This window comes from Sus scrofa, chromosome 2, assembly GCF_000003025.6.
Source record: "Sus scrofa isolate TJ Tabasco breed Duroc chromosome 2, Sscrofa11.1, whole genome shotgun sequence".
Lineage (NCBI taxonomy): Eukaryota > Metazoa > Chordata > Mammalia > Artiodactyla > Suidae > Sus > Sus scrofa.
Genome location: NC_010444.4, coordinates 140,323,700 through 140,346,796, shown reverse-complemented (window position 1 = coordinate 140,346,796; position 23,097 = coordinate 140,323,700). Strand labels below are relative to the sequence as shown.

At 49.9% G+C, this 23,097-nt stretch overlaps 3 protein-coding genes across 3 annotated transcripts in view; all 3 read right to left on the bottom strand.

The window, feature by feature from the left end:
* The window catches only part of KDM3B (lysine demethylase 3B), a 72,412-nt gene extending 71,760 nt beyond the window's left edge, over positions 1-652 (bottom strand). Inside the window, 2 exon segments of the mRNA XM_003480917.4 lie at positions 357-467; positions 470-652. Of these exon segments, the coding sequence (XP_003480965.2) occupies positions 357-467; positions 470-574 (216 nt within the window). The 5' untranslated portion in view covers positions 575-652.
* On the bottom strand, positions 3,585-16,196 carry FAM53C (family with sequence similarity 53 member C). Its single transcript, XM_005661691.3, has 5 exons — positions 15,920-16,196; positions 12,332-12,561; positions 11,889-11,946; positions 7,772-8,556; positions 3,585-6,616 (listed from the first exon to the last, which is right to left on the bottom strand). Exons 2-5 carry the CDS (start codon positions 12,407-12,409, stop codon positions 6,359-6,361), a joined length of 1,179 nt encoding a protein of 392 aa, XP_005661748.1. The 5' UTR covers positions 12,410-12,561; positions 15,920-16,196; the 3' UTR covers positions 3,585-6,358.
* LOC100515533 (oocyte-specific histone RNA stem-loop-binding protein 2) lies at positions 16,552-22,243 on the bottom strand. The gene is given in 8 exon segments (XM_021084840.1): positions 16,552-17,329; positions 18,778-18,865; positions 19,008-19,038; positions 19,041-19,150; positions 20,013-20,117; positions 20,225-20,320; positions 21,959-22,002; positions 22,103-22,243. Coding segments are annotated over 7 exon segments (582 nt in total). The 5' UTR covers positions 22,103-22,243; the 3' UTR covers positions 16,552-17,221.

Below are 23,097 nucleotides of genomic sequence, written 5' to 3'. Positions count from 1 at the left end.
GCACCAGCCCAACTCTGAGGGGCCCTGGAGCCCAGGGTGCGGGAGCCTGCTCCGAAGGCGTGGTGGTGGGGGAGCTGCGAAAGGGGTCGCTCAGGAGGCGGGGCCTGCCGGGTGGAGGCTGCAGCTCCTAGCGCCCTGGCCGCCCCCCCCGGGGTAAACCGGGGCGCGCACCCCGACGCGGAAGCCATGCTGGCCACAGCTCGGGGCGCTGAGGAGCCGGCGGGGGGCGCTGAGGAGATCCGGGGGCGCGGAACTGGGTCACCCCCACCCCACCGCCCCCTCACAAAGGCCCCCGGGGAGGCCGCCCGCAGGCCGTGCAGCCCCGGCCTCGAGTGCCCGCCTCGACCGCCACTCACCGCTAGATCCTGGGGCACCGCCCCGCTCATGGCCCGCACCGTGCCGGCCCGCCAGGCCCGAGTGCGCAGCGCAGGCCCTGGATCTCCGCCTGCCGCCGCTGCCGCCGCGCCGCCGCCGCCGCCGCCGCCGCGGGGACTGAGGCCGAGGACGAGGCCGCGGTGTCCGCGAACAGGAGCAGCAGCCGCTTGCCCACCGGAGAGGCCGCCGCGTCCGCCATCGCCAGGGCCCGCCAGACCCGCACTCCCTCCCGCCGCCTCCCACCACCTCCGCCGCCTAGCTCCCGATCCGCCCGCAAGGCCTCCCTCCGCACCACCCGCGGCCGCGGCTCCCCCCCCAACCCCCCCCAACAGCCACCACCAACCACCGGCGCCGCGCAGCGCCCCCCGTGGCCGGGAGCGGAGCCGCAGGCCGGGCCCCGCACAGCGCCCCCCGCGCTCCGGAGCGGGGCGGCAGCTCCGGGCCCCTCGCAGCGCTCCGCCCCAACCTCCCCGGGGCCTGCAGTGCCCCCTGCGGCAGGGAGGGGAATTGCAGTTTCGGCTGGGGTGGGGGAAGTGGGCGGGTCCTTCAGTCCCTCAGGGAACCATCCTGGTGCCACTCTGTCTTCAGGGGGTCCCTAAGCTGAGGAGGCCTTAGCTTACCCTCCCTGGACACCAAAGACTTACTGGGGTAGGGGGGCTGAGGGGCAGGGTGCTTAGAGAGTTGATATTTTGAGCTAAGTAGTGCCCCCAATACCTTATTCATTTCCCACCCTAAAAACATGCACTACCTTCCCTGTCATTATCTTTTAGGAAACATTCTTCCCATTGATCCATGAGACACATTCTTCTCATGGGCCAATAACATGGCACCAGCCCATTCTGTACTACCTATGCTTCATAGATTCCTCTCCAATTGACCCATGTGTTACATCCATTGTATATGATAATGCCACATACACTGGCTGAAGGCCAATGTCCTTCCAACATCTTAGTGTTTTGACATACCCCCAGGGGTCTTCTTCCCCTTCCAAATCAGCCAATAAGAAGTTCAGGGGCTTCTCAATTCAACTTTTAGGGGAATTGGACAGAGACCTGAAATAGAGGTTCTTTTTTCTTGTCCAGTAGTACCTCACCTTAGCAAACAAGTGGGACTGGAGTCATAGAAAAATGCTCCTATCTGAATTTACAGGCATGGGAAACTGATACTCCTGTTAGAAAAGGGGCTGTGGAGAGGGGGAGTATGTGTTTTCCCCCTAGATTTATATTCACAACAGGCAGTGGGAAATCTCAGTCATTAACATTGGTCCTGTTAAGAGACTGGCCCAAGTTCCATGGTCTTATGGATGTCGAGTATATATAGATATAAACCAGAAGCAGATATAAACCAGAAAAAAGTCTAGTATTAATCCATGATTACTGTCCTAAAAGTGCCCGAGAAATCTTTCATGGATCTGACCTATAGACAGATAAGAGCAGTAAGAGTTCTTTCTTCAAGACTTATGTGCCTATCCAGAAATCTGTCAATAACCCTTTTACCCTTGACCTACTTGGCTTGCAGCAAAGGTTGGAGCCAAGAGGGAGGAACCGATTGTTGCAAAAGTGCAACATCCAGAGAAGTCATTCTAGAACCCTGTGGAGCACCAAGGAAACATTTCCTTGGACTTTTTCCCTTGTAATTTCCATCTCCCATAGCCAACCTGAGGCCTAATGCTTTTCTGGGTCAAGAAACACCTCTTAAAGCACATGGCCCACAAACTGTAGTTGGTAGGCAGGGAATAAGGGTGAATCCATACAGAACCTAGCTGCCATGCAGCTTTTCCTTCAAAATTCACTGCTGGGATTTTCTCCCATTATGGAGCTCTAATGACTGTCCAGTGTCCAAAGCTGGCTTCTCATAGCAACAGACACAGAAATGTGCCTAAGCTCAGGGATGGGGACAGCAAAGATAAGAATTTCAGCTCTTTTCGTAGGCCAGTAATTTTTCCAAGTGTTGGGACACAACACTGAAAACCTTTGCTTTCATGGAGTTTAGAGTCTTTCCTAGGCTTCATGAGTGGAAAAGGAAATCACACTTGCCTTCGCAGAAAATAAACAGTAGAAAAAACCAACAAAAAATTGCAACAGAAAAAAAAAAAAGCGAAGGGAAGCAATTTTAGAGTTCTGGCTTTACCCCTATTCAAACAGTAGATGAAACAAAACAGCAGTTTTAAAGAAGAAACCTGTAATTCTGAGATTTTTTAACCACATGGCATTGCCTACCCCCTAAAAGCCCTTCTTTTGTTTCCAGGGCAGGTGACAACTCCCACTCTTTTTAGAGTGTATTTTCATCCCCTCAAAGTTTCCTGCTCCAGGTAGTGAAGCCAATCCTGTTCTCTTGCACACTTCATTGGTATTCAATGATGAGTGCCACCAATTTGAAGCAGGAAACTGGGTCGGAGGCTAAGCAACTTGACTCTTCTTGCTGCCTGGCAAGTCCACACCACAACTGGTAAAGAAAGGCTATGCCTTAGGGACAAGAGGCTCCTGCCTGGCTCTCTAAGCAACTACACTTCACCCACACACATTGGAAGAATGCTAACATAGGGAGAAGAAAGGGTGGAATAGAAAGTCTAAAGAGAGAGTGTGAGCCACACAGATTCTTCCAGCAAATGAACATTCAAAATTGAAGCATTAGGGAAACACCACCTTCTAGAGCAAAAGAGAAGCACTACTGCTAGGAATTTTCCCAAATCAGTATTTTCAGGATGAGGAAATTGCTTAGGTCTTTGGAATCTGAACTCTGAGGAGTTTATCTCCATCTCTTCAGGATCTGATATGAAAACTTCTTAAAGAGATTCCTGGTCAAGGCTCCTATTATGCCTTCTCCTCACTTCCCAAAGCCTACCAACCAATCCAGAAAAGTTTCTAACTGCACCATCAAGCATTTCTCAGGGAGCAGGAATATATAAATACTTAACTTCAACTTGCTGGAATGAGAGTGACAGGAGGGAAGAGGAGATCGGTTTAAGAATCAGGAAAATAAGAAACAGAATCAGCGTGCCAGAAACCACCAAGGCCTTAACAGAAGCTTGGGCCATAGGATGTAACTACTACAGCCGCAAAGGGCCTAGGGAGCAAATACTGCCCTCGAAGGGCAAGGGCTCAACCATGTCATAGAGGAAGGGACTGGAAGAGTTAGGCCGGCCTTCTCCTCGCTTCCTCCTTGCCTTTCTTTGTGAAGAAAGGAAGAAGACACTCTAATACACACAGTTGCTTGGGAAAATGGATTATTCTAATAAAACTTTATTTTTTCAAACACAGCCACAGAGGCAGGACCTCATGTTTAACACACACAGACTTATGGATTTTTTTTTTAATATAAAACAAAGTTTACGAAAAATTTTTTTCCACTTTTCATATTTGTAATCCCATTAGCACAGGGACTTTGGCAGCAGGTGGGAGTGAAGGGCAGCTGGAGCTGCCACTGGGCAGTCACCGGGCACAGGAGGAGAGCACCAGCCTGGGAGTGGCTTCACTCACACACGCAGGAATACTCACCTACTGGTCAGCCACACCACACACACGACACAGATGCAGATGTCTACCCAGCGTCAACCACAGCTCCGCAGAGGTGCGTTCCACTCTGGGTAAGCCCAATATGTGAAAATCCAAATAGTCAAAACAGCTAAAAGTAGAGGGAGGTTGTCTGCTTTACAAAAGAAGCAATCACAGGCTGTTTTTAAATGGTCAGCTGTCCAAATGCACTGAAAAATAGCATTTGGTTTACACAAAACTGTTGGAACAGATCTATGTGTAAAGCAAAATAAACCACTTCTCAAAAAGGCTTGTCCCAGGGCCACAGGTACTTAGACTGGGAAACAAAATGATAACTCCAGCCAGTTTAACTTTCCAGGTCTGAAAGTAATGGAATTCAAATATGGCATCTATAGGCCTTCTCCCCTAAGGATGGAGCTCTAGGGCTTCGGGGAAGCCAGGGTGGAGGCAGAATTACTGCCCTCACTTCTTCAGCTTTGTGCCTGCAGAGACCCCGCCGGCATTACCAGTGGCCCACTGGAAGGTGGCACAGCCAATCTGCAGCAGAGAGCCCAAGGATGAGGATGCCCCAGGAGGAAAAGAAGCTGGCACCAGGGAAATTATGGCCTAAAGAGGGAGAAGAGCCAGGAGAGGGATGAAACCAAGGATGGGTAACTCCTGGGCTCACCGTTTCCCTGGATTCTCCTGAGAGCCTCTCAGGCCCCTAGAGACCTGGTAGCTCACTGGTAGTAGGTGATAACTAACTAGCAGGAGAAGGGAAGGAGCCCTGGAAGGGTAGAACCTATGAGGGCTGGAGGCTGGAGAAGAAATAGCCACGTCATCTGTTGTGGAAGCAATAAGGCTGGGGCCTCACTGATGCTCCCATCCGACATGTAGGAGACCCAGAAAATGACAGGTTCAATTCCACGAGGAAGAAAACACATATAGACCTTGGTCTTCTTCCCTAACATGAGCAATTGGTTCTTACAAAACCCTGGAAAAATGCCCTTCTTCTAATCAACAGGAAGGGCAGGTCCAATTTGTCCTGCAGGGTCTAAGCAAAGCTGGACAGAGACTCACAAGCTATTGTGGCAGCAGCTTCAGTATGCACCTCCATTGGAGCCAGCCCTACAGGGCTCCTGCAGTCCTTAAACCCATCACTGTGGCCACTGAGACCTGCTGCCCTGGCTTAAGTTGTGGGTATGAAACAAAAAAGGAAATTCAATCCAACAACCAACTCCCAGCTGCTTCTCACAGCCTTTGCTTTACACATCCTCAGCCAATTCCTCAGTGAGCCTCAACCTCCCAGAGGTCTCTAAGGGCCAATTAGAGGCCAATAAACATTTCCTGGCAGGAGTGGAAGACAAGCAAACTAGTAAATGCTGACACCCCCTTCCTCTTTCTCAAGCAAGTCAGAGAAGAGACTGGGCCTGGATCTTATAACAACAGATTTCTCTAGTCTGCTTCCAAAGGACAGTGCTGGCGTGAGCTCACCCATGCCTGCTGGGGACTGAACACCACTTCTGCTGTAGGTCCGCCTCAATACAAGGCCTTCCTTGCTCTCGACCCTTGAAGGTCAGAGCGTGAGGGGGAAAAGGTGCCATCAGTAGGGAAGCAAAGAGAGAGATGGAACCCTTCAGCCCTGCCTCGGCTGCCCACATGTGCTTGCATCTACTCAGGGAGTGAGAGAGGCAGGTTGTATACAGCCTAGGCAGTCCGATGAGGGAAAAAAGGCCAGCTGAAAACCAAGGTGGAGAGCCCTCTCCAGCCAATACTACACCTATCTAGGGGAGGGTGTGGGCCTAAGGAAAAGACCATTAGCTGAGGTCACACCACTTAAAAGGCCCTGCTACATCCTAGAACAGAATCCTTTGCAGAGCCATGGGTGCTCATGGATTACAAGCCTGGTTCCAGAGCCACTTAGAAAAAAGAAAACCTCGGTGTCCTTCCCCTCGACTCCTTGGACAAGCGCACTGTCCCGTGAAAACTCAGGATCCTGGGGGTATCATGGTGCTCTGCTGTGAAGGAGCAACTGCCCTCCTTCCCTAAGGCTACCCGCACACACATTTACATGTACACTCTCATGCACGCGCACGCACACACACAATTTCTCCAAGGAGGCTGAATCAACACCCCCCACCCTGGCCAAATTCTAAGACACAAGTGCCCTTTGAAGCAAAGGGGCTAGTGAAATTCCCCGAGCGGGGGTCAGCAGACCCATCCCTTCCCTGCCCACTGATTTCTGGCGGCAGGGATACTCACACTCAGGGCCGCCACGGGGAGGGTCTGCTCTGGGGCTGTCCCTCCCGCCACCAGCTCCGTTTATCTTGTCCCGGCCAGTCTCTCGGCATGGTCGAGCTTCCTGGAGCGAGAAGATTTCCGGCTGCCCTGAGTCGGAGCCCTCCACTCACCCCCATTCCCAGGCTGGGCCCCGGGCCTTGGGACCTCGACACTTGTTAGTAGCCATAAGAGAGTCAGTCTGTGTGGCCCCAGGAAGCAGCCTCTCAGTTTTAGTTCTCCTCAATCAGATTCAAGTCCAGGTCCCCAAAGTCCTGCTGGCACAGTGTCCGCTTGCTCAGCGCCTGCCGCCCCCACCGCACGGCCCCCTCTTCCTCCTCTTCGCTTTCACTCAGCACCTGGGAGGAACCCCCAATGGGGCTGCAGGAAGCAGAGAGAGGCGGGGGGCTACAGGCCATGAACCACGGTGGAGAGTTACTGCTGCCTTCCGGGGCTGTTTCTTGGAGACAGAGACCTCCTGAGTATGGTTTCTGTCAAACAAACAAACAAAATTAAAGCAAAGAAAGACACTCACTTCCCAGAGAACCCTGGCCCAGAGTGCCTTGAAGGCAGGAGTCCTAAGCATTAGGGTGAGGTCATGACCTCCCTGATAAAATTTGGGATATTTGGTATACATGCACATTTCTTTGAAGAAAGAGCCCACAGTTTCTATGAGATTCAAGATTAGAAGCAGGTTTAAAATCTTCACATGGGAGTTCCCGTCGTGGTGGGGCGGAAACAAATCCGACTAGGAACCATGAGGTTGCAGGTTCGATCTCTGGCCTTGCTCAGTGGGTTAAGGAGCTGGTGTTGCTGTGAGCTATGGTGTACGTCGCAGACGCAGATCTGAGGCTTCAGCAGCTGTAGCTCCTATCAGACCCCTAGCCTGGGAACCTCCACATACCGCAGGTGCGGCCCTAAAAAGCAAAAATCAATTAATCAATAAAATCTTCACGTGGGCAGGAATGCTGTCTGCTTATTCCACTACTGGATTGCTAGTGCCTCCTCAGAGCCTGCTACATAGCAGGTATTCAATATTGTTTGCTGACTAGTTGAATGAATGATTCTATGAATGAGTGAATAGGTTCTCACTTATTCGAAAAGGTTTGCAACCCAGTAATTTAGAAGGAAGAACATGGAAAAAGTGGGCAAGTGCATACAACAACTGCACGCACACTGGGAAGTCAAAAACATTTGTTGGGCAGATGAATGATGTAGCAGACTGCCATGCTTAAGCCGTCACAGACCCACAGCAAGCAGCGAAGGGCAAGGGGTAAAGCCAGCCATGTGTGAGGAGGGTGGGGCACTGATGATGGAGCTTTGGTAGCTCTTGCCTTCTCAGAGAGGAGCCAAAGTGCCTCTAGCATGACAATGTGGGATCTCTGTTGGAAGGTTTAACAGAGGTCTCATCCCAAGTTTCTCTGGAACCCCCCAGGACTGAGGCTTTTCACAAGACCTGGGACCTTCAGGGCTAAAACCGGGATAGTCCTGGGTAAATGGAGACAGAACACCCTAGCAAAAAGCTCAGAGAGAAAGGAGCTCCTGGGGAGACCCAGGAAGGGCCCAGAGCTAGAGGACAGCACAAAAGTGAAAACGGAACAGTGCCCCTACTCCCATCCAAGCCTCCCTGGTCCTGCAGGTCCCACCTGATTCATCTTGTCAAAGTCCAAGGAAGGCCGCAGCCGCCGCGGGTCCTCCTCATGGCGCCGCTTGACCCCAGCTTTTCGGGCATCAAGATCGCAAGGCTGTGAGCGGCTTCGGGGAAGATTGCGCAGGCCTCGAGGTCGCCAGGGCAGCTCCGGGGAGGATGCGGGGGAGCTCCGGGCAGAGGGCAAGAAGCGGCTTGCCTGTGGGCCCAGGCTGGGCGACAGGGAGAAGCGGCGCTGGGGTGGGCAAGGTGACAAGGACTCAGCATCACTCTCCCAGGAGCCACTCTGCGGGGAGGCAGCAGAGGGACGAGAGGACTCTTGGGCCAGGGCCAGGCTGAAGAAAGGGGGACTGTAGGGTCTGTGGGCTGGGGCACATTGAGAAGAGGCACTGGGAGCTTGGAGGAACCTGAGGCTGGAGACCCGCTTCGGGGGGCTCTGGTGAGGCACCTGCGGCCCACCCCCTCCACCACTGCCCCGGTGCTTGATGGGAGTCCACAGCTTGGAGGGGGCGGGCCGCCACACCGGCTGCCAGCGAGACAGGTCCACGGGCACTGAGAGTGAGCGGCAGTGCCTCTTGGACGGAGGGGCAGGGGGCACAGGAAGCTTTTCTGGGTCTGGGGGCTCAGGGCTTAGGACTTGGGAGAGGGGCTGCTCCTGTAGGGAACTTCCCGGGCTGGGTGGTCTGAGGTGCAGGCTCAAGCCTGAGGGATGGTAACTGAGGTTGAGGCTGTCCTGGAACTCGGCACAGGAACATGGGGGCAGACCCCTCCAGGAAGCACCTTCTGGAAGGCATTCAGAATAAAAATTAATATTAATGATAACTAACATTTTTATTTTTGTCTTTTGTCTTTTTGTCTCCCATGGCATGTGGAAGTTCCCAAGCTATGGGTTGAATTGGAGCTACAGCTGCCAGCCTACACCACAGCCATAGCAACTCAGAATCCGAGTCGGGTCTGCGACCTACCCCACAGTTCACGGCAACGCCAGATCCTTAACCCACTGAGAGAGGCCAGGGATGGAACCCACATCCTCATGGATACTAGCCAAGTTCGTTAACCACTAAGCCAGGTTGGGAACTCCTGTGATAGCTAATATATTTTTAAAAGCTTACTACGTGCCACACAATGTAATGAGTACTCTATGTGACATGTCTCAAAAATCTCATGAGTTAGGTTCTATAACTACCCCCATTTCACAGATAAGAGAAGTTCTATAACTTGCCAAAAGTCATGTAGGAATCAAATGACCAAAGCAGTATTCACACCTAGATTTGTCTGATGCCAAAGCTAAGTCTTTTTTTTTTTTTTTTTTTTTTGTCTTTTCTAGGGCTGCACCTGCAGCATATGGAGGTTCCCAGGCTAGGGGTCTAATTGGAGCTATAGCTGCAGGCCTACACCACAGCCACAGCAACGTCAGATTTGAGCCACATCTGTGACCTACACCGCAGTTCACGGCAACACCGGATCCTTAACCCACTGAGCGAGGCCAGGGATAGAACACCTGGAACGTCATGGTTCCTAGTCGGGTTCATTAACCACTGTGCCACGACGGGAACTCCTAAACCTAAGTCTTTTAAAAATTTTTTTTATTTTTTGTTTTTTAGGGCTGTACCCGCGGCATACAGAAGTTCCCAGGCCATGGGTTGAATCAGAGTTACAGCTGTGAGCCTACACCACAGCCACAGCAATGCCAGATCCGAGCCGAATCTGGGACCCACACCACAGGTCACAGCAATACCAGATCTTCAACCCACTGAGAGGGGCCAAGGATCAAACCTGTGTCCTCATGGATACTAGTCGGGTTTGTTACCACTGAGCCACCAGGGAAACTCGCTCAAGCTAGGGCTTTTAACCACTGTACTCTACTGCCTCCTTTATGAGAAACCATCTGAAACTGAAAACATAGTCTCATATATCGTCTGCTACTCCCTCTCAAAGGTGCAATGAGTCAGAAGAAGCAAACGTGCTTATGCCATGCTCACCCCTCACTCTACTCCACCAGGCTCTGCTTTGCTCCCCCAACCCCCTGCCCTGAGTTGTGAAAAGGAGAACTATGCCTTCCGTCCTTAGCCTTTCCCCTTCCTGTGGGTCAAAGCACCAAGACAGGAGTTAGATGATCAAGCCAGTAAAAGATCTGTATTCCTAAGGGTAGGCAAAAATAGAGTGGGGAAGGCCTTTGACAGTGGAAGCCATGCTTGGGAAAACCCTAAGACTGCTCATGTTCCTTTGGATCTGGCTGTCCACAAGGAAACATTTAACACACTGTTATAGAAAGATCTTCTAGTCATAAAGTTAAAAAAAAGTGTCAAACATGCAGAATACAACCTTTCGTGTTAAGAGGGTAGGAATAAAAAAATCTACATTTAGGGAGTTCCCTTGTGGTGCAGCAGGTTAAGGATTTGGCAGTGCCACTCCAGTGGCTCAGGTTGCTACTGTGCGTGGGTTTGACCCCAACCTGGGAATGTCCATAGGCCAAGGCCATAGCCCAACAAAATTTACATTTACTGTGACATGTATAAAGAAACTATAGTTGGATAGACAAGAAACCACAAACAGGAGTTACTTTTAGAAAGGTGATAGGGGAGTTCCCGTCATGGCGCAGTGGTTAACGAATCCGACTAGGAACCATGAGGTCGCGGGTTCGGTCCCTGCCCTTGCTCAGTGGGTTAACGATCCGGCGCTGCCGTGAGCTGTAGTGTAGGTCGCAGACGCAGCTCGGATCCCGCGTTGCTTTGGCTCTGGCATAGGCTGGTGGCCACAGCTCCGATTCGACCCCTAGCCTGGGAACCTCCATATGCCGCAGGAGCGGCCCAAGAAATAGCAAAAAGACAAAAATAAATAAATAAATAAATAAATTAGAAAGGTGATAGGAGTTGGGTGGATGGAAGATAAGGAGACTTCAATAACAAGTTTCTGCTACTTAAAACTTGGCAGGTGGCGGGTGGGAAGTGCCAGTTGTGGCTCAGCAGTAATGAACCTTACTAGTGTCCATGAGAATTCCAGTTCAATCCCTGGCCTTGCTCACTGCGTTAAGGATCCAGCGCTGCCACATATGTGGCTTGGATCTGGTGCTGCTGTGGTTGTGGTGTAGGCCAGGTATAGCTCCAATCTGACCCCTAGCCTGGGAACTCCCAAATGCCGCAGGTGTGGCCTTAAAAAAAAGAAAAAAATAAAATAAAATTTAGGGGAAGTTCCCTTGTGAAGCAGCAGGTTAAAGATCTGGCATTGTCACTGTAGCAGCTGAAGTCACTGCTGTGGCCTGGGTTTGATCCCTGGCCTGGTAATTTCCATATGCTGTGAGCAAGGCCAAAAACAAACAAATAAAAATAAAAATTTTTGAAATGTAAATGTACTGTCTACTCAAAAAATTAGATTTTAGGGAGTTCCTGTTGTGCAGCAGAAACAAATACAACTAGGAACCATGAGGTTGGGGGTTCAATCCCTGGCCTCGCTCAGTGGGTCAAGGATCTGGCATTGCTGTGAGCTGTGGTGTAGGTTGCAGACATAGTTTGAATCCTGCATTGTTGTGGCTATGGTGCAGGCTGGCAGCTGTAGCTCCATTTTGACCCCTAGCCTGGGAACCTCCATATGCCGTGAATGCAGCCCTAAAAGGCAAAAAAAAAAAAAAAAAACCTAGATATTAGGAGTTCCTGCTGTGGCTCAGCAGTAACGAACCTGACTAGAATCCATGAGGTTATGGTTCTGGGTTCTATCCCCAGTCCCGTTCAGTGGGTTAAGGATCTGGCATTGTCATAGGCTGCAGTGTAGGTAGCAGATGCAGCTCAGATCCCATGTTGCTGTGGTTGTGGTATAGGTTGGCAGCTGCAGTTCCAAGTCAACCTTTAGCCTGGGAACTTCTATATGCCAGGTGTGGCCCTTAAAAAAAAAAAAAAAAAAAAAAAAAAGATTATAAAAGTCTCCATGACATTAGAATAAGGGCAAACTAAACAGGTAAAAACATGCTGGTGCAGTAAAATGGAGACTAGCACCAATCTCAGTGGGTGATCCTGGCAAGATAGCTGTGGAGGTGGGCTAGCTGGTCCTGGTTACGGGAAACCAATGAAAAAAATGTATGGATGGAGGCACAGGCATACACACAAATATACACATCTTACCAGACACAAGCTGGAAAGGGTTCCCACAGTTGGAGATGTCTGCATGATCAGGCAAAGGCTAAGAGACAGAAATATCCATCATGATTCAGAATCAGGACAGATTTCCAGGAAGCCCTCTCTAGTTCACCCCTGCAATTTATGGGCTATACAGATGTTAGGGACCCCTAAGTGTTCTCTTCTTCTTGTTTTTCCAAAGTTAGTGAGATAATCCACATCAAACAGTATCTCAAACCCTTCTCCACCCAGATTTTGGTGTCCCTTCTCTAACAGTTGAAAAATCCCTGCCCCCTTCCTTTTGGGCTGGGTTTTGAACCTCTAATGGGCTCTTCCAATACAAGTATTATGACTCAAAGAGCACAGGATGAGGGTGAAGCAGTAACAACAAACAGCCTCAGAAAAAAGGGGGAGGGGGTCGTGGAGAAGCAGGAAGACTGGTCTTTTACCAGACTGATGCTGAAGCGTGTGCATTTCAGCTCATCCAGAGTCTGCTTCTGTAGCTGCTCAGTGATCAGGGTTATCATGATTCTCCCCGGGATTTGACTTGCACACTGTGGAGCAAATGATGGATGTCTTCCCTGTCGTTCTTCCAGACCTCACTCGTGAGCCGTCTTCTGCCACTGCAGCACCATTCTAGCACCATTGGGACTTCCCTCTCCAGTCATGCCTGCTGAGTCTGCCAATTATAGAGGGACCAGCCCCAAGTGATATTAGAGATGTACCTAGTCCAGAGATAGAAAATGCATGGCACACATACCACAGCATCCCTATGTCAGGCCTCTGGCAGACATCATTAATTGACAACAGCTCTTTCATGCTAAGCCTAAACATGGCCTCAGAAACATTCTCAACTTGGTAGTCCAGATAACCAGTAAAATGAAATGGACTTGGTAAGCAAATTGAAACCTATTTGCCACTCCTAACCTGGTTCATGCCCTGCTCTGCATATCCAGAACACTGGCACCACTTAGAAAACAGCTCAGGAGTTCCCGTCGTGGCACAGTGGTTAACGAATCCGACTAGAAACCATGAGGTTGCGGGTTCGATCCTTGCCCTTGCTCAGTGAGTTAACGATCCGGCGTTGCCGTGAGCTGTGGTGTAGGTTGCAGATGCGGCTCGGATCCCGCGTTGCTGTGGCTGTGGTGTAGGCTGGCAGCTACAGCTCCAATTCGACCCCTAGCCTGGGAACCTCCATATGCCGCGGGAGCAGCCCAAGAAATGGCGAAAAGACAAAAAAAAAAAACAAAAACAAACAAACAAACAAACAAAAAACCAGCTCAAAGGAGAGAGACGCCCAAATTGTTATTTCTGTCCTGATTAGTCCAATATTTTATCTTCTAGTCATAAGCAAAGAGAGGTAAACTTTTCCTAAACATCAGAAATATTAATAGGGAACAAAGAGGAACAGTGGTTGTAGGAATGAATTTCTGCTTCAAAACAATCAGAGTAAACAAGGTATTATGTTCTCCTTAGCCTCAAGAGCTGCTATCTTATTATTCTTCTCCAACAGATACTGTACATATTCTCTCATAAGAGAATAAGGAAATGGTACCAGGGTGACTCCATTTACATTTCAACTCTAGAGAGATTGAAAACAACTCTGACTTCACTCAACTAAGTTTTTAGCCTGATCTGACTCAAAGACCATGAATACAATTAATCAAGACTCTTTCTCATGGTCAATTACAGCAGAAGCAAACAAATTCTATCAGAGAACAGGCTTCAAACCCACACAACTGCCTGAGGGGCCTTGCTCAAGGGAGGAGGGGAAGTTAACCTAACATTTCCAAACTGTTCTGCCTATTCCCAGAAATGACCAGCAGGCAGACGGCACACCAGACGTCTAAGTAACATTTGCTAGCAGATACAACTATCAAGAAATCAAGGAGTTCCCATTGTGGCGTAGAGGAAATGAATCCAACTAGGAACCATGAGGTTGTGGGTTCAATCCCTGGCCTCACTCAGTGTGGCCAGCAGCTGTACCTCTGATTAGACCCCTAGCCTGGGAATCTCCATATGGCCCTAAAAAGCAAAAAAAAAAAAAAAAAAAAAAAAAAAAAAAAGAAATCAAATATGGGTCCGATTGGCAAATCTAACCTTTCTTTGCCTCAGTTTACTCATAGGTAAAATGGGCAGAATAACCACACTCTGTCACTGGAAAAATATTATGCCAAATATCACTATGTAAAAAGTATACATCCAAGCCTATACAAATCAGGAGTCCACACAAACTGCCGGGTTTCTCATCCCTCCTATTTGATCTTCTACAAACCCTCAGAATGCCAAAAGTGCTAATACCAACATGAAGAAGGCAATTGGGTTGATCTACTTGGCTGGATCCCAACCTCCTTCACCTGCACACCAAGAGAAGCCCAAAAGGGTTGTTCTGTGACCTTGAGGGCAGACCACTCTCTACCTAGGCAGAAAAAGAGGGGATCCTCTCTACCCACTCTCACCTCAAAAGAAGGCAGACCACAAGGAAATGCAAAGAAATACACCTTCGTGTACTTGGAGTTTAAGGGAAAAAAGGTGTTGGAGAAGTCAGTCATCACTATGGCTAAATAACATTTTCATGCATAATTATTACTACCACTCCGAACAGAGTTCCAGCTTCCTGGGAGCTCCTTTCGGCTGCTTCCCCTATGTTCTTGTAGAAGCTAAAGCTTATATCACTTCTGCTCTTGGTTTCTTAACTCTGCCCTCAAAAATCAACCAGAGAGGGAACCTAACTGCAGGCTTTTACCCCCAGACACCCCAGGCCTCAAGCTGACCAGCCATGAGGAGCAGGGAGTGAAGCAAAACTCTTTTAAGCTCTTCATGAGGCATTTAGCCAAACAGCAAACTTCTAGCCCTCTCTGGGATCAAGGGAAGAGAGTGATTTTGTGTTTTTCTGCATTTTAATTGTTGGGATGTGGCCACACACGGCGGTAATTGGAACAATGCAACTACCACCACGCAACTGATACTCTCTGTCTGAGTTTCCTAAAACAGGCCAGGCTGAGAGGGGGAACAGAACGGAAGCCATAAGGAATCAAACCAGGACACAAAAGAAGGCAAACCAGCTCCACGAGGGGCCTCCTCTTTCTCAGGCAGGCATAGAAAAAAGTGTAAGAAGCCCTCTCTTGCCGCCTTCCTTCCCCTTCCATTTTGTGTATCTGAGGGGCAGACAGCCCTGAACGTTCACTAAACAAGTTAAAACTTCTCAGCTTAACAACTGGCACGGGGCTCAGCCCTACACAGAGCAGCAGGCGGCTAGGCCCTCCTCCAAACCCCACCAGGCCCAACTCTCAATCCAGGGTTTCTCTCCACCATCACCCCCCCAAATAAAGGTTGGACCCCTGCCACCCCGACCCCATGGGTTGGCAGTAATCCCTGACATTAGGGTTTCAGGGATGCTGAGGTTGTGCTGAAACCTGGAGAACCTAGGATCAAGTGAGGCCAAAGGGGAGGAGAGTCAAAAACCCATGGGGACCTTCCCCCTAGGTCCCAGTCCCACAGCTCTGGGGGAGACTAAGGAAAACATGAGGCAGGCATGGAGGTGCATGAACAGGTATGTAGGGACCTGACTGCTCTTCCTCCATATGGCACTGGTGGGGATAAGGGTGACAAGTGGGGAGCACCCCTCCCCCCACCCCAATGAAGAAGCAAAAGGCTAGGCCCCCCTTCCAATCTTCAACCTCTCCCTCGGTTGCCCTGCCTGTCCCGGCGGGGTGGGGCATGGGGCGTCCGCTGCCGCCCCCCCCCCCGGGGGGGCGCCAGGGCACGCTCATGGGGGCTGTCGCTCGTCTCTTCCCAATCAGCTCCCATCACCTGGCCGCGGGAAGCGAACTCAGGACGCAGAGGATGGAGAGGGTCTGGGACTTAGCACTCCGCCACCCCCTCCCCCACCGGGTCCCGTGCTCTCCCCGCGGAGGCGGCCAGCGAGGCCCTGCCTCGCAGGCGGCCAGGCTGGGGGAGGGGAAAAAGGGAAAGAGGGAGGGACGGTCGAGGTGCCCGCCCCGAGGCCACAGCGCCACCTGCCCTCCGCCACCTACCGCGGCTCCTCCAGCTCCCAGGGCCGCGGCCAGAGCAGCTCTGAGCGCTCGGTTCGCCCCACGGTGCCCTTAAAAGGCGCCGGAGCGAACCAACGGGCCCCTGAGGAGAGCGGGGAGATCACCCCGATATGCAGAATCCCCCGAACCGTCCGCGGGGGCTCGAGCACCGCGTCGTTTATCTCTCAAAGCCCTTCTTGGATGGCGCTGTCGGGAAGAGGCCCGGCTCTTTGACTTAGCTACAAGGGTGGGTTCCTCATTATCGAGTCACCCCCTCCAACATATTGGAGAAGGTGGACTGACCCAGTTGGAGGCAAACGTCGAAACCCGCGGGGGAGGCCGCGTCGGCTGAAGGTAAACAAAGCCATCGCCTTCGCCCTCTATTACTACATAGATCCACTTACAGCCCTCAACTCGGTTCCAGTAGTGTAAAAGAACTAATTCAGGTTCCTCTCACCTGCTCTTCTGTCCCACCCTCTACAGCCGCCTTTCTGAAGGAATCCCCTTTCTCCTAGCAGAGGACCCGTCCGCGGCGTGAAGGCTTCTGGGAAGTGTAGTCCAAGCGCCGATTAGGGCCTGCTCTGAGTCCCAGAGCCCCTCTCCCAGCTGCCAGATCGGCTCGAGCCTTAAGAATCCAGGACTTATAACGGTTGCGGGGCCGTTCCTACTTGGTTCTGTAATTAGCCGTTACCCAAAATATCGTAAAGCTGACCAGGGCCCAGGGCTGTTCACTCCTCCTCCCCTACGCACCCCCCCCCAGCAGGATGAGGTAATGGGATTGTGATTATGACATCATAGGCGGTTCAGTTGCTTGCGTGGGGGAGGGGGAAGGGGGAGGGGAAAATTATGGTGGTTACAGCTGGACCACTTTCCTTTAGACAGAAAGGGAGGGAGCAAACAGACAGATGAGGGGAAAATATTGATGGCTCTGTTTTCTCCTCAGGAAGAGGAAACCACCTTTTACAAAATCTCCACCACTCCCACCACCTCCCACCTCAGCCAAAGTTTCAGTCCTTTTTTAAGAATCTGAATATAGTAGTAGGTGAAGAGGTTGTGGAAAAGCTGGGTGATTTCTGGCTCTTATGTCAATTTGAGTCTCAGCTATCGAGAAGGTTTAGAGAGACGGTAAAAAAATGGGAAGATGGGGTGGGTTAAACAATGCCTTCGTGTTATGATCTCTTAAAGGACAGAGTTTTAGACTTCATTTTTAATCGATTGGAAAGAAGTACTGCAAGTAATTTCATTGTCACATTCAGCAACAAGTCCTCTGAAAGACATGTTTTCCCTAAATATTTTGTGCTCCACTCAAGTTTGGGACAGATAATTGTAATCAGCTAGAACGTAGAGCCAGTGGTGGGGATCTTCCTCACAGATCCAGGAAAGGGAGGAGGCAGGAGCCACCAAATCTGCAAGCTGAAAAAGAAAAGTAGAGGGAAAGTGATGTATTTATGAAGAAAATGGGGGGGGGAATATACTGCACACTTGCTTGCCCTGCACATTTCCCTTAGCAAAAGAAGGCACAGGGGCATGAAGTACAAGAGACATGGTTTTCCTGGAGCTCCTGTTGGTGGTGCAGCAGAAACAATCCAACTAGGAACCATGAGGTTGGGATTACATCCCTGGCCTTGCTCAGTGGGTTAAGAATCTGGCATTGCCATGAGCTATGGTGTAGCTTGCAGACGCGGCTCAGATCCTGCGTTGCGTGGCTCTGGCTATGGCCAGCAGCTGTAGCTCTGATTCGACCCCTAGCCTGGGAATCTCCACAAGCCCCAATTGAGGCCCTAAAAAGCCAAAAAAAAAAAAAAAAAAAAAAAAAAAAAAGACAGACATGGTTTCCAATAACTGCTGTTGGTGGAGCACTTATGTTTCAGGCACCATGATGCATACTTTAAATGTGTATTCTCATTTTTGTTTACAATAATAAAATGAGACAAAAATCTATTTGACAGATAAAACAGCAGGAGAGGTTAAGTGACTCCCTTAACAGTGATGGACAGAGGTATTAAAAAGCAGTTGAGGAATTCTCTTGTGGTGCAGTGGGGTAAGGCACTGAAGTGGCTTGAGTTGCTGCTGTGGCATGGGTTACATCCCTGGCCCAGGAACTTCAGCATGCTGAGGTGGATGTGGGAGGAAAGCAGTCTTAGGCTCTAAAACCTCTGATCTTCACCATTAGGTGATCCCTCTTTTTATTTAATAATAAAAGACCATGCTTACTATACTTAAATGGTTGAGTAAATACTGAAAGAAACTGAGACACTTAAAACCCTCCAAGTGAGGTTTCAGGTCTCATTTCAAAGGAAGATGACACTCATTTCATCAAGTATAAAATAGCTTCCCCAGTGCAGCTCAACATCTCTCCCATTACTAACTTTAACTAGATCTCCTTATGCCACTTTTGCTTCAGGTTTTTTTTTTTTTGTTTTTTTTTTTTTTTGTCTCTTGCGTTTTCTTGGGCCACTCCCGTGGCATATGGAAGTTCCCAGGCTAGGGGTCGAATCGGAGCTGTAGCCGCCGCCTACGCCAGAGGCACAGCACTGTGGGATCCCAGCCGTGTCTTCAACCCATACGACAAGCTCACGACAACGCCAGATCCTTAACCCACTAAGCAAGGCCAGGGATCGAACCCACAACCTCATGGTTCCTAGGCGGATTCGTGAACCACTACGCCACGACGGGAACTCCCTTCAACGGTTTTTTTTTTTTTTTTTTTTTTTTTAACTCATGTCTTGCAATTTGTCCTGCTCTCTTATTTTCCTTCTTTTGTTCTTGGGCTACTACCTTGAACCCCATCATAACTCTGGCCTCCTAGGCCAGATCCCATCTCTGACCCTGCTCCAATGGATTGCAGCAGAGGATACTACCTGGGTTCCCTTCTGGTCTCCATCCAGATTCCCTGAGGGTTGCAAAGGGGAAGAATCCATTGGCTCTAAGAGATTCTCCATTCCCCACCTAGAGAGACGGTAGAGTCAAAGGAACATGAACCTCATTCACACTCTCCCTTTTCAGCCAGTGAAAGCTAAACCTCTGCAAAGTGGAGAGAGGTGGGGCTTAGTCCATCACTCAAAGAAGGAACCAGGAATAGTGCACACACCCCTCAGCCTGCAGAGGCTGGTTGGGGGGTCCCAGGAATGTAGGGCTCTTCTCCACTGCCTGATCTGGGCATCCCAGGATCGACGGCTGTACCTCCTGTTCTTGTTTGGCGTTTGAGGGTGAAGTCCTGGCAGTCGCTGTGCCCTGGCAACAACAGATTGTGTCAGACTGAGGTCAAGGTGAAGGGGCACAGCTCACTACTTACCACAGCGAATTAGGAGACGCATTAGGGATTCCCTGAGAATGAGGTAGGATCAGTGCCCTCAATCCAAAGAAAATCTTTAAACACCAAACTTCCCAACTCTCTGATATTCTTTCTTCTGGGAAGGGGAATTAGATATTCCAATGCCCGCAGAAGTCAAGATAGATATAAAAGACTGTATTTGACATTTCTTTAAAATAAATTCTACCTTTTCATACATTAACTTGTATGTATGCATGTAAACTTACATGTAGTTAGGCAAGTATGTTGTCATTATCCAAGTCAGCTGGAGGCATGAGGTGAAAATGGATGAAAACAAACTTCATCAGCAAACACTGATAGAGCTTGTTTTCTTTTTCTTTTTTTTTTTAGAGCTGCACCCTTGACATATGGAAGTTCCGAGGCTAGGGGCTGAATCAGAGCTGCAGTTGCCAGCCTATACCACAGCCACAACAACATGGGATCCAAGCTGCGTCTGTGACCTACACTGCAGCTCAAGGTACTGCTGGATCCCCAACCGAGAGAGCAAGGCCAGTTTCCTCATGGATACTAGTTGGGTTCCTTACCCCTGAGGCATGACGGGAACTCCCTAATAGAGCTTTAAGAAGTTTTATGGACCAAGTGTAACTTACTGCATTTGAAAAAAAAATCTTGGAAACTTATTTTGGGGGCTAGATTGCTGGATATTTTAGTAATGTTGCAACTTTTTAACAACACTCAGATCTAGTATCTTTCTATCACCTGAAATTGAACAAAAGCCACATGGTTGACCATCTTGTTGTGACTACCCACAGTTGCACTCACTTGGGAACCTGCTGTAGAAAGGACTGGTAACCAGGTGTGCGCTTGCCATAATCTATCTGCTTTTGCCGCCGCTGTAGGATAGTTTTGTCTGTCTCCACCTCCCACCTGTGAGGAAGTAAGACACTGGCCCCATGAAGTGTGATCATGGCCATCAAAATGGAAACCAACTCATCCTACATTCCCTTAATCTCCAGGTTAATTGTCAAACTTACCTGGCACGGCATGGCTCTGTGCTGACTCCCACACTCACCATCTCTATCCTAGAGGATAAAGATTCTTCACACACCTCCTTTCTGAGGAAGCAGATTCTACAGATGAAAAGAGTATTAGAGGAGTTCCCATTGTGGCGCAGTGGTTAACGAATCCGACTAGAAACCATGAGGTTGTGGGTTCGATCCCTGGCCTTGCTCAGTGGGTTAAGGATCCAGCGTTGCCGTGAGCTGTGGTGTAGGTCTTAGATGCGGCTCGGATCCTGAGTTGCTGTGGCTGTGGCGTAGGCCAGCGGCTACAGCTCCGATTAGACCCCTAGCCTAGAAACCTCCATATGCCGCAGAAGCGGCCCAAGAAATGGCAAAAAGGCAAAAAATAGGAAAAAAAAAAAGAAAAAGAAAAGAGTATAGAAAACTAGACTAATTATACTATACTTCTCAGCCACTAAGATTCTGACACCAGCTAAAGGTTGTATTTCTGACTTACTGTCTTTCAAAGATAAAGGTTGTATTTCTGATTTGTTTCTCATAGTGTGATCTATAAGCTATGCATGGTTAGCACCTGGGGGCCCTGATAATTCCTGGGCCCTACTCTAGGCCTATTAAATTGTTTTGGGAGCCTGTATTTAAAAGAGCTTCTGGAGTTCCCGTTGTGGTCAGTGGTTAACGAATCTGGCTAGGAACCATGAGGTTTCCAGTTCGATCCCTGGCCATGCTCACTGGGTTAAAGATCCGGCGTTGCCTCGAGCTGTGGTGCTGGTTGCAGACATGGCTCGGATCCTGCGTGGCTGTGGCATAGGCTGGCAACTACAGCTCCGATTAGACTCCTAGCCTGGGAACCTCCATATGCCACAAGAGCAGCCCTAGAAAAGGCAAAAAGACAAAAATAAATAAAATAGAGTAAAAGAGCTTCTGAGGTTATTTTAAACATTTCTTATTACGGAAAATTTCAAATATCCAAGGAAAACAGGATAATCCTCTGCTACTCAAAGTATGTTCCCAGGACCAGCTGCATTAGCATCATCTGGGAGCTTGTTAGAAGTGCAGAATCTTGGGCCCCAATCCAGATTTACTGAATCAGAATCTGCACTTTTAACAAGATCCCCAGGTGATTAGTATACAGTTTAAACTTTGAAAGCAATGATGTCATGGACCCCTAGTTAACCCGTCACCCAATATTCATGGCCAGTCTTACCTATATTCACTGCCATTTCCACAGGATTATTTAAAGCAAATCCCCAAGATTAAGAATAAATTATTACTATGGGAGTTCCCGTTGTGGCCCAATGGAAGCAGACCTGACTGTCAATCCATGAGGAGGCAGGCTGGAGTTAAGTATCCTGCGTTGCCCTGAGTTGGGTTGTAAGTCGCAGACATGGCTCGAATCTGGCGTTGCTGTGGCTGTGGTATAGGGTGGCAGCTGTAGCACCAATTTGACCCCTAGCGTGGGAACTTCCATAAGCCGCGGATGCGGCCCTAAAAAGAAAAAAAAAAAAAAAAAAGGATAAATTACTACTATCACCTAGTCAATATTTAAATTTTCACAGACAATCAAAGTTTGATATTCTTTGGACTGTGATAAAGATTATGCCAAGAGATTATTCAGCTCTCCTACTTTCCTTGAAAAGGAATTTCCTTTACCACACACACCGTAGCGTCTCAGATGCTGAACGCTTTAAAGGGACAGTGACCAAGAAAAGCTCTTGGAAGAGCGAATGGCACATCATAACCACACACCTGTCTTGCCTCAACATTTGCCACACCGGTGGCAAATATTCCATCTGTAGGGGAAGAACGGCAAATTAGAGGGAAAGGTCTACTTAACGACACGAAAATGAAGCAAGGAAAAAAAAGAAACGTTTGAAACACCCTCCCACCTACATTAATTTCTCCAGGTATTATTCTAAGGCGCGGTAGTCGCTAGCAAGGTGCAATTTAAACGTCCCGGGGTTGGCACTGCTGAGGGAAGGGAGAAATCGGAAAGCGTATGGTGATTGGCCAGGGAGCGAGCCAATGAGCCTCCAAGCTCCCTGTGGGGCGGGCCTTAACTAGGGGCTGGCCGAAAGCTGTTAGGCCAATCGGCAGCCGGCTCTGCCTGTGGGGCGGGGCAAATCTCGCTCCTTCTAGAACTGCTTACTCGCCCGGGTGATAGTCGAGGCGAACGAATGGCCGAGGGCAGTCTGCGCGCGTCGAGATTGGCTGACGCAGCTTCGAGGGAGGGCGGAAGGTTTGAATGGCTAAGGGTTGTGGCTGTTGATTTTACTCTGAGGCTGTAATTTCCACCGTCTGCTCTGAGGGGCGGCGAAGCCCGACCGCGGCCTCTCTGGTCGAGGGGGAGAACCGTCATCTGGTTAAATCTCGTCCTTTCCCCAGAGTTCCTTTAATTCTGCTGGAGTCTTCGTTTGTGTCTGACCCCTACCTACTTCTCTTCCTCCCGAAGGCACGTCGCAGACTCCTCCCTGAGGTAAGCCCGGAGCCGGCGCCTCCAGGGAATCGCCCGCCCGCGAACGGACTTTAGGGAGACCGGACAGGCAGTATCGCGAGTTAGGAGACCGGAGTTCCAGTCAGGAATCCTAAGCTGTGTGCCTCTTAACAAGGCCAAGTCCTTTTCTCTTTAACTTCTTTAAGGCCCTGAGGCTGCCTTTCGGTAAGTTCAGGTTCCGCTGCAAAGACCGAGCCGCTGGGGACAAGTGCTGTTTAAGCTCAGAGCCAACCTGGGTTCCCCGCTGAGGAGTGCGCCGCCTCCAGCGCTGTCCCCTCGGTCGCTGCTGGGAAGGGTGGAGCAGGGCGGGAAAGCTAGACCACTGGGGTGCACCCGTGTCCGTGACCGCTCCCTCTCTTGCTAGGCTTTCTTTTCTTTTAGGGAGACCTCGGAG

Bases quoted from the DNA above. Each gene is read 5' to 3' on its own strand.
- FAM53C (XM_005661691.3), bottom strand. From the start codon at position 12,409: ATGATAACCCTGATCACTGAGCAGCTACAGAAGCAGACTCTGGATGAG. The intron at 11,947-12,331 runs GTAAAAGACCAG...TCTGTCTCTTAG, and splicing joins CACGCTTCAGCATCAGTCTG to CCTTTGCCTGATCATGCAGA. The intron at 8,557-11,888 runs GTAAGATGTGTA...AATGCCTTCCAG, and splicing joins CCCTTTCCAGCTTGTGTCTG to AAGGTGCTTCCTGGAGGGGT.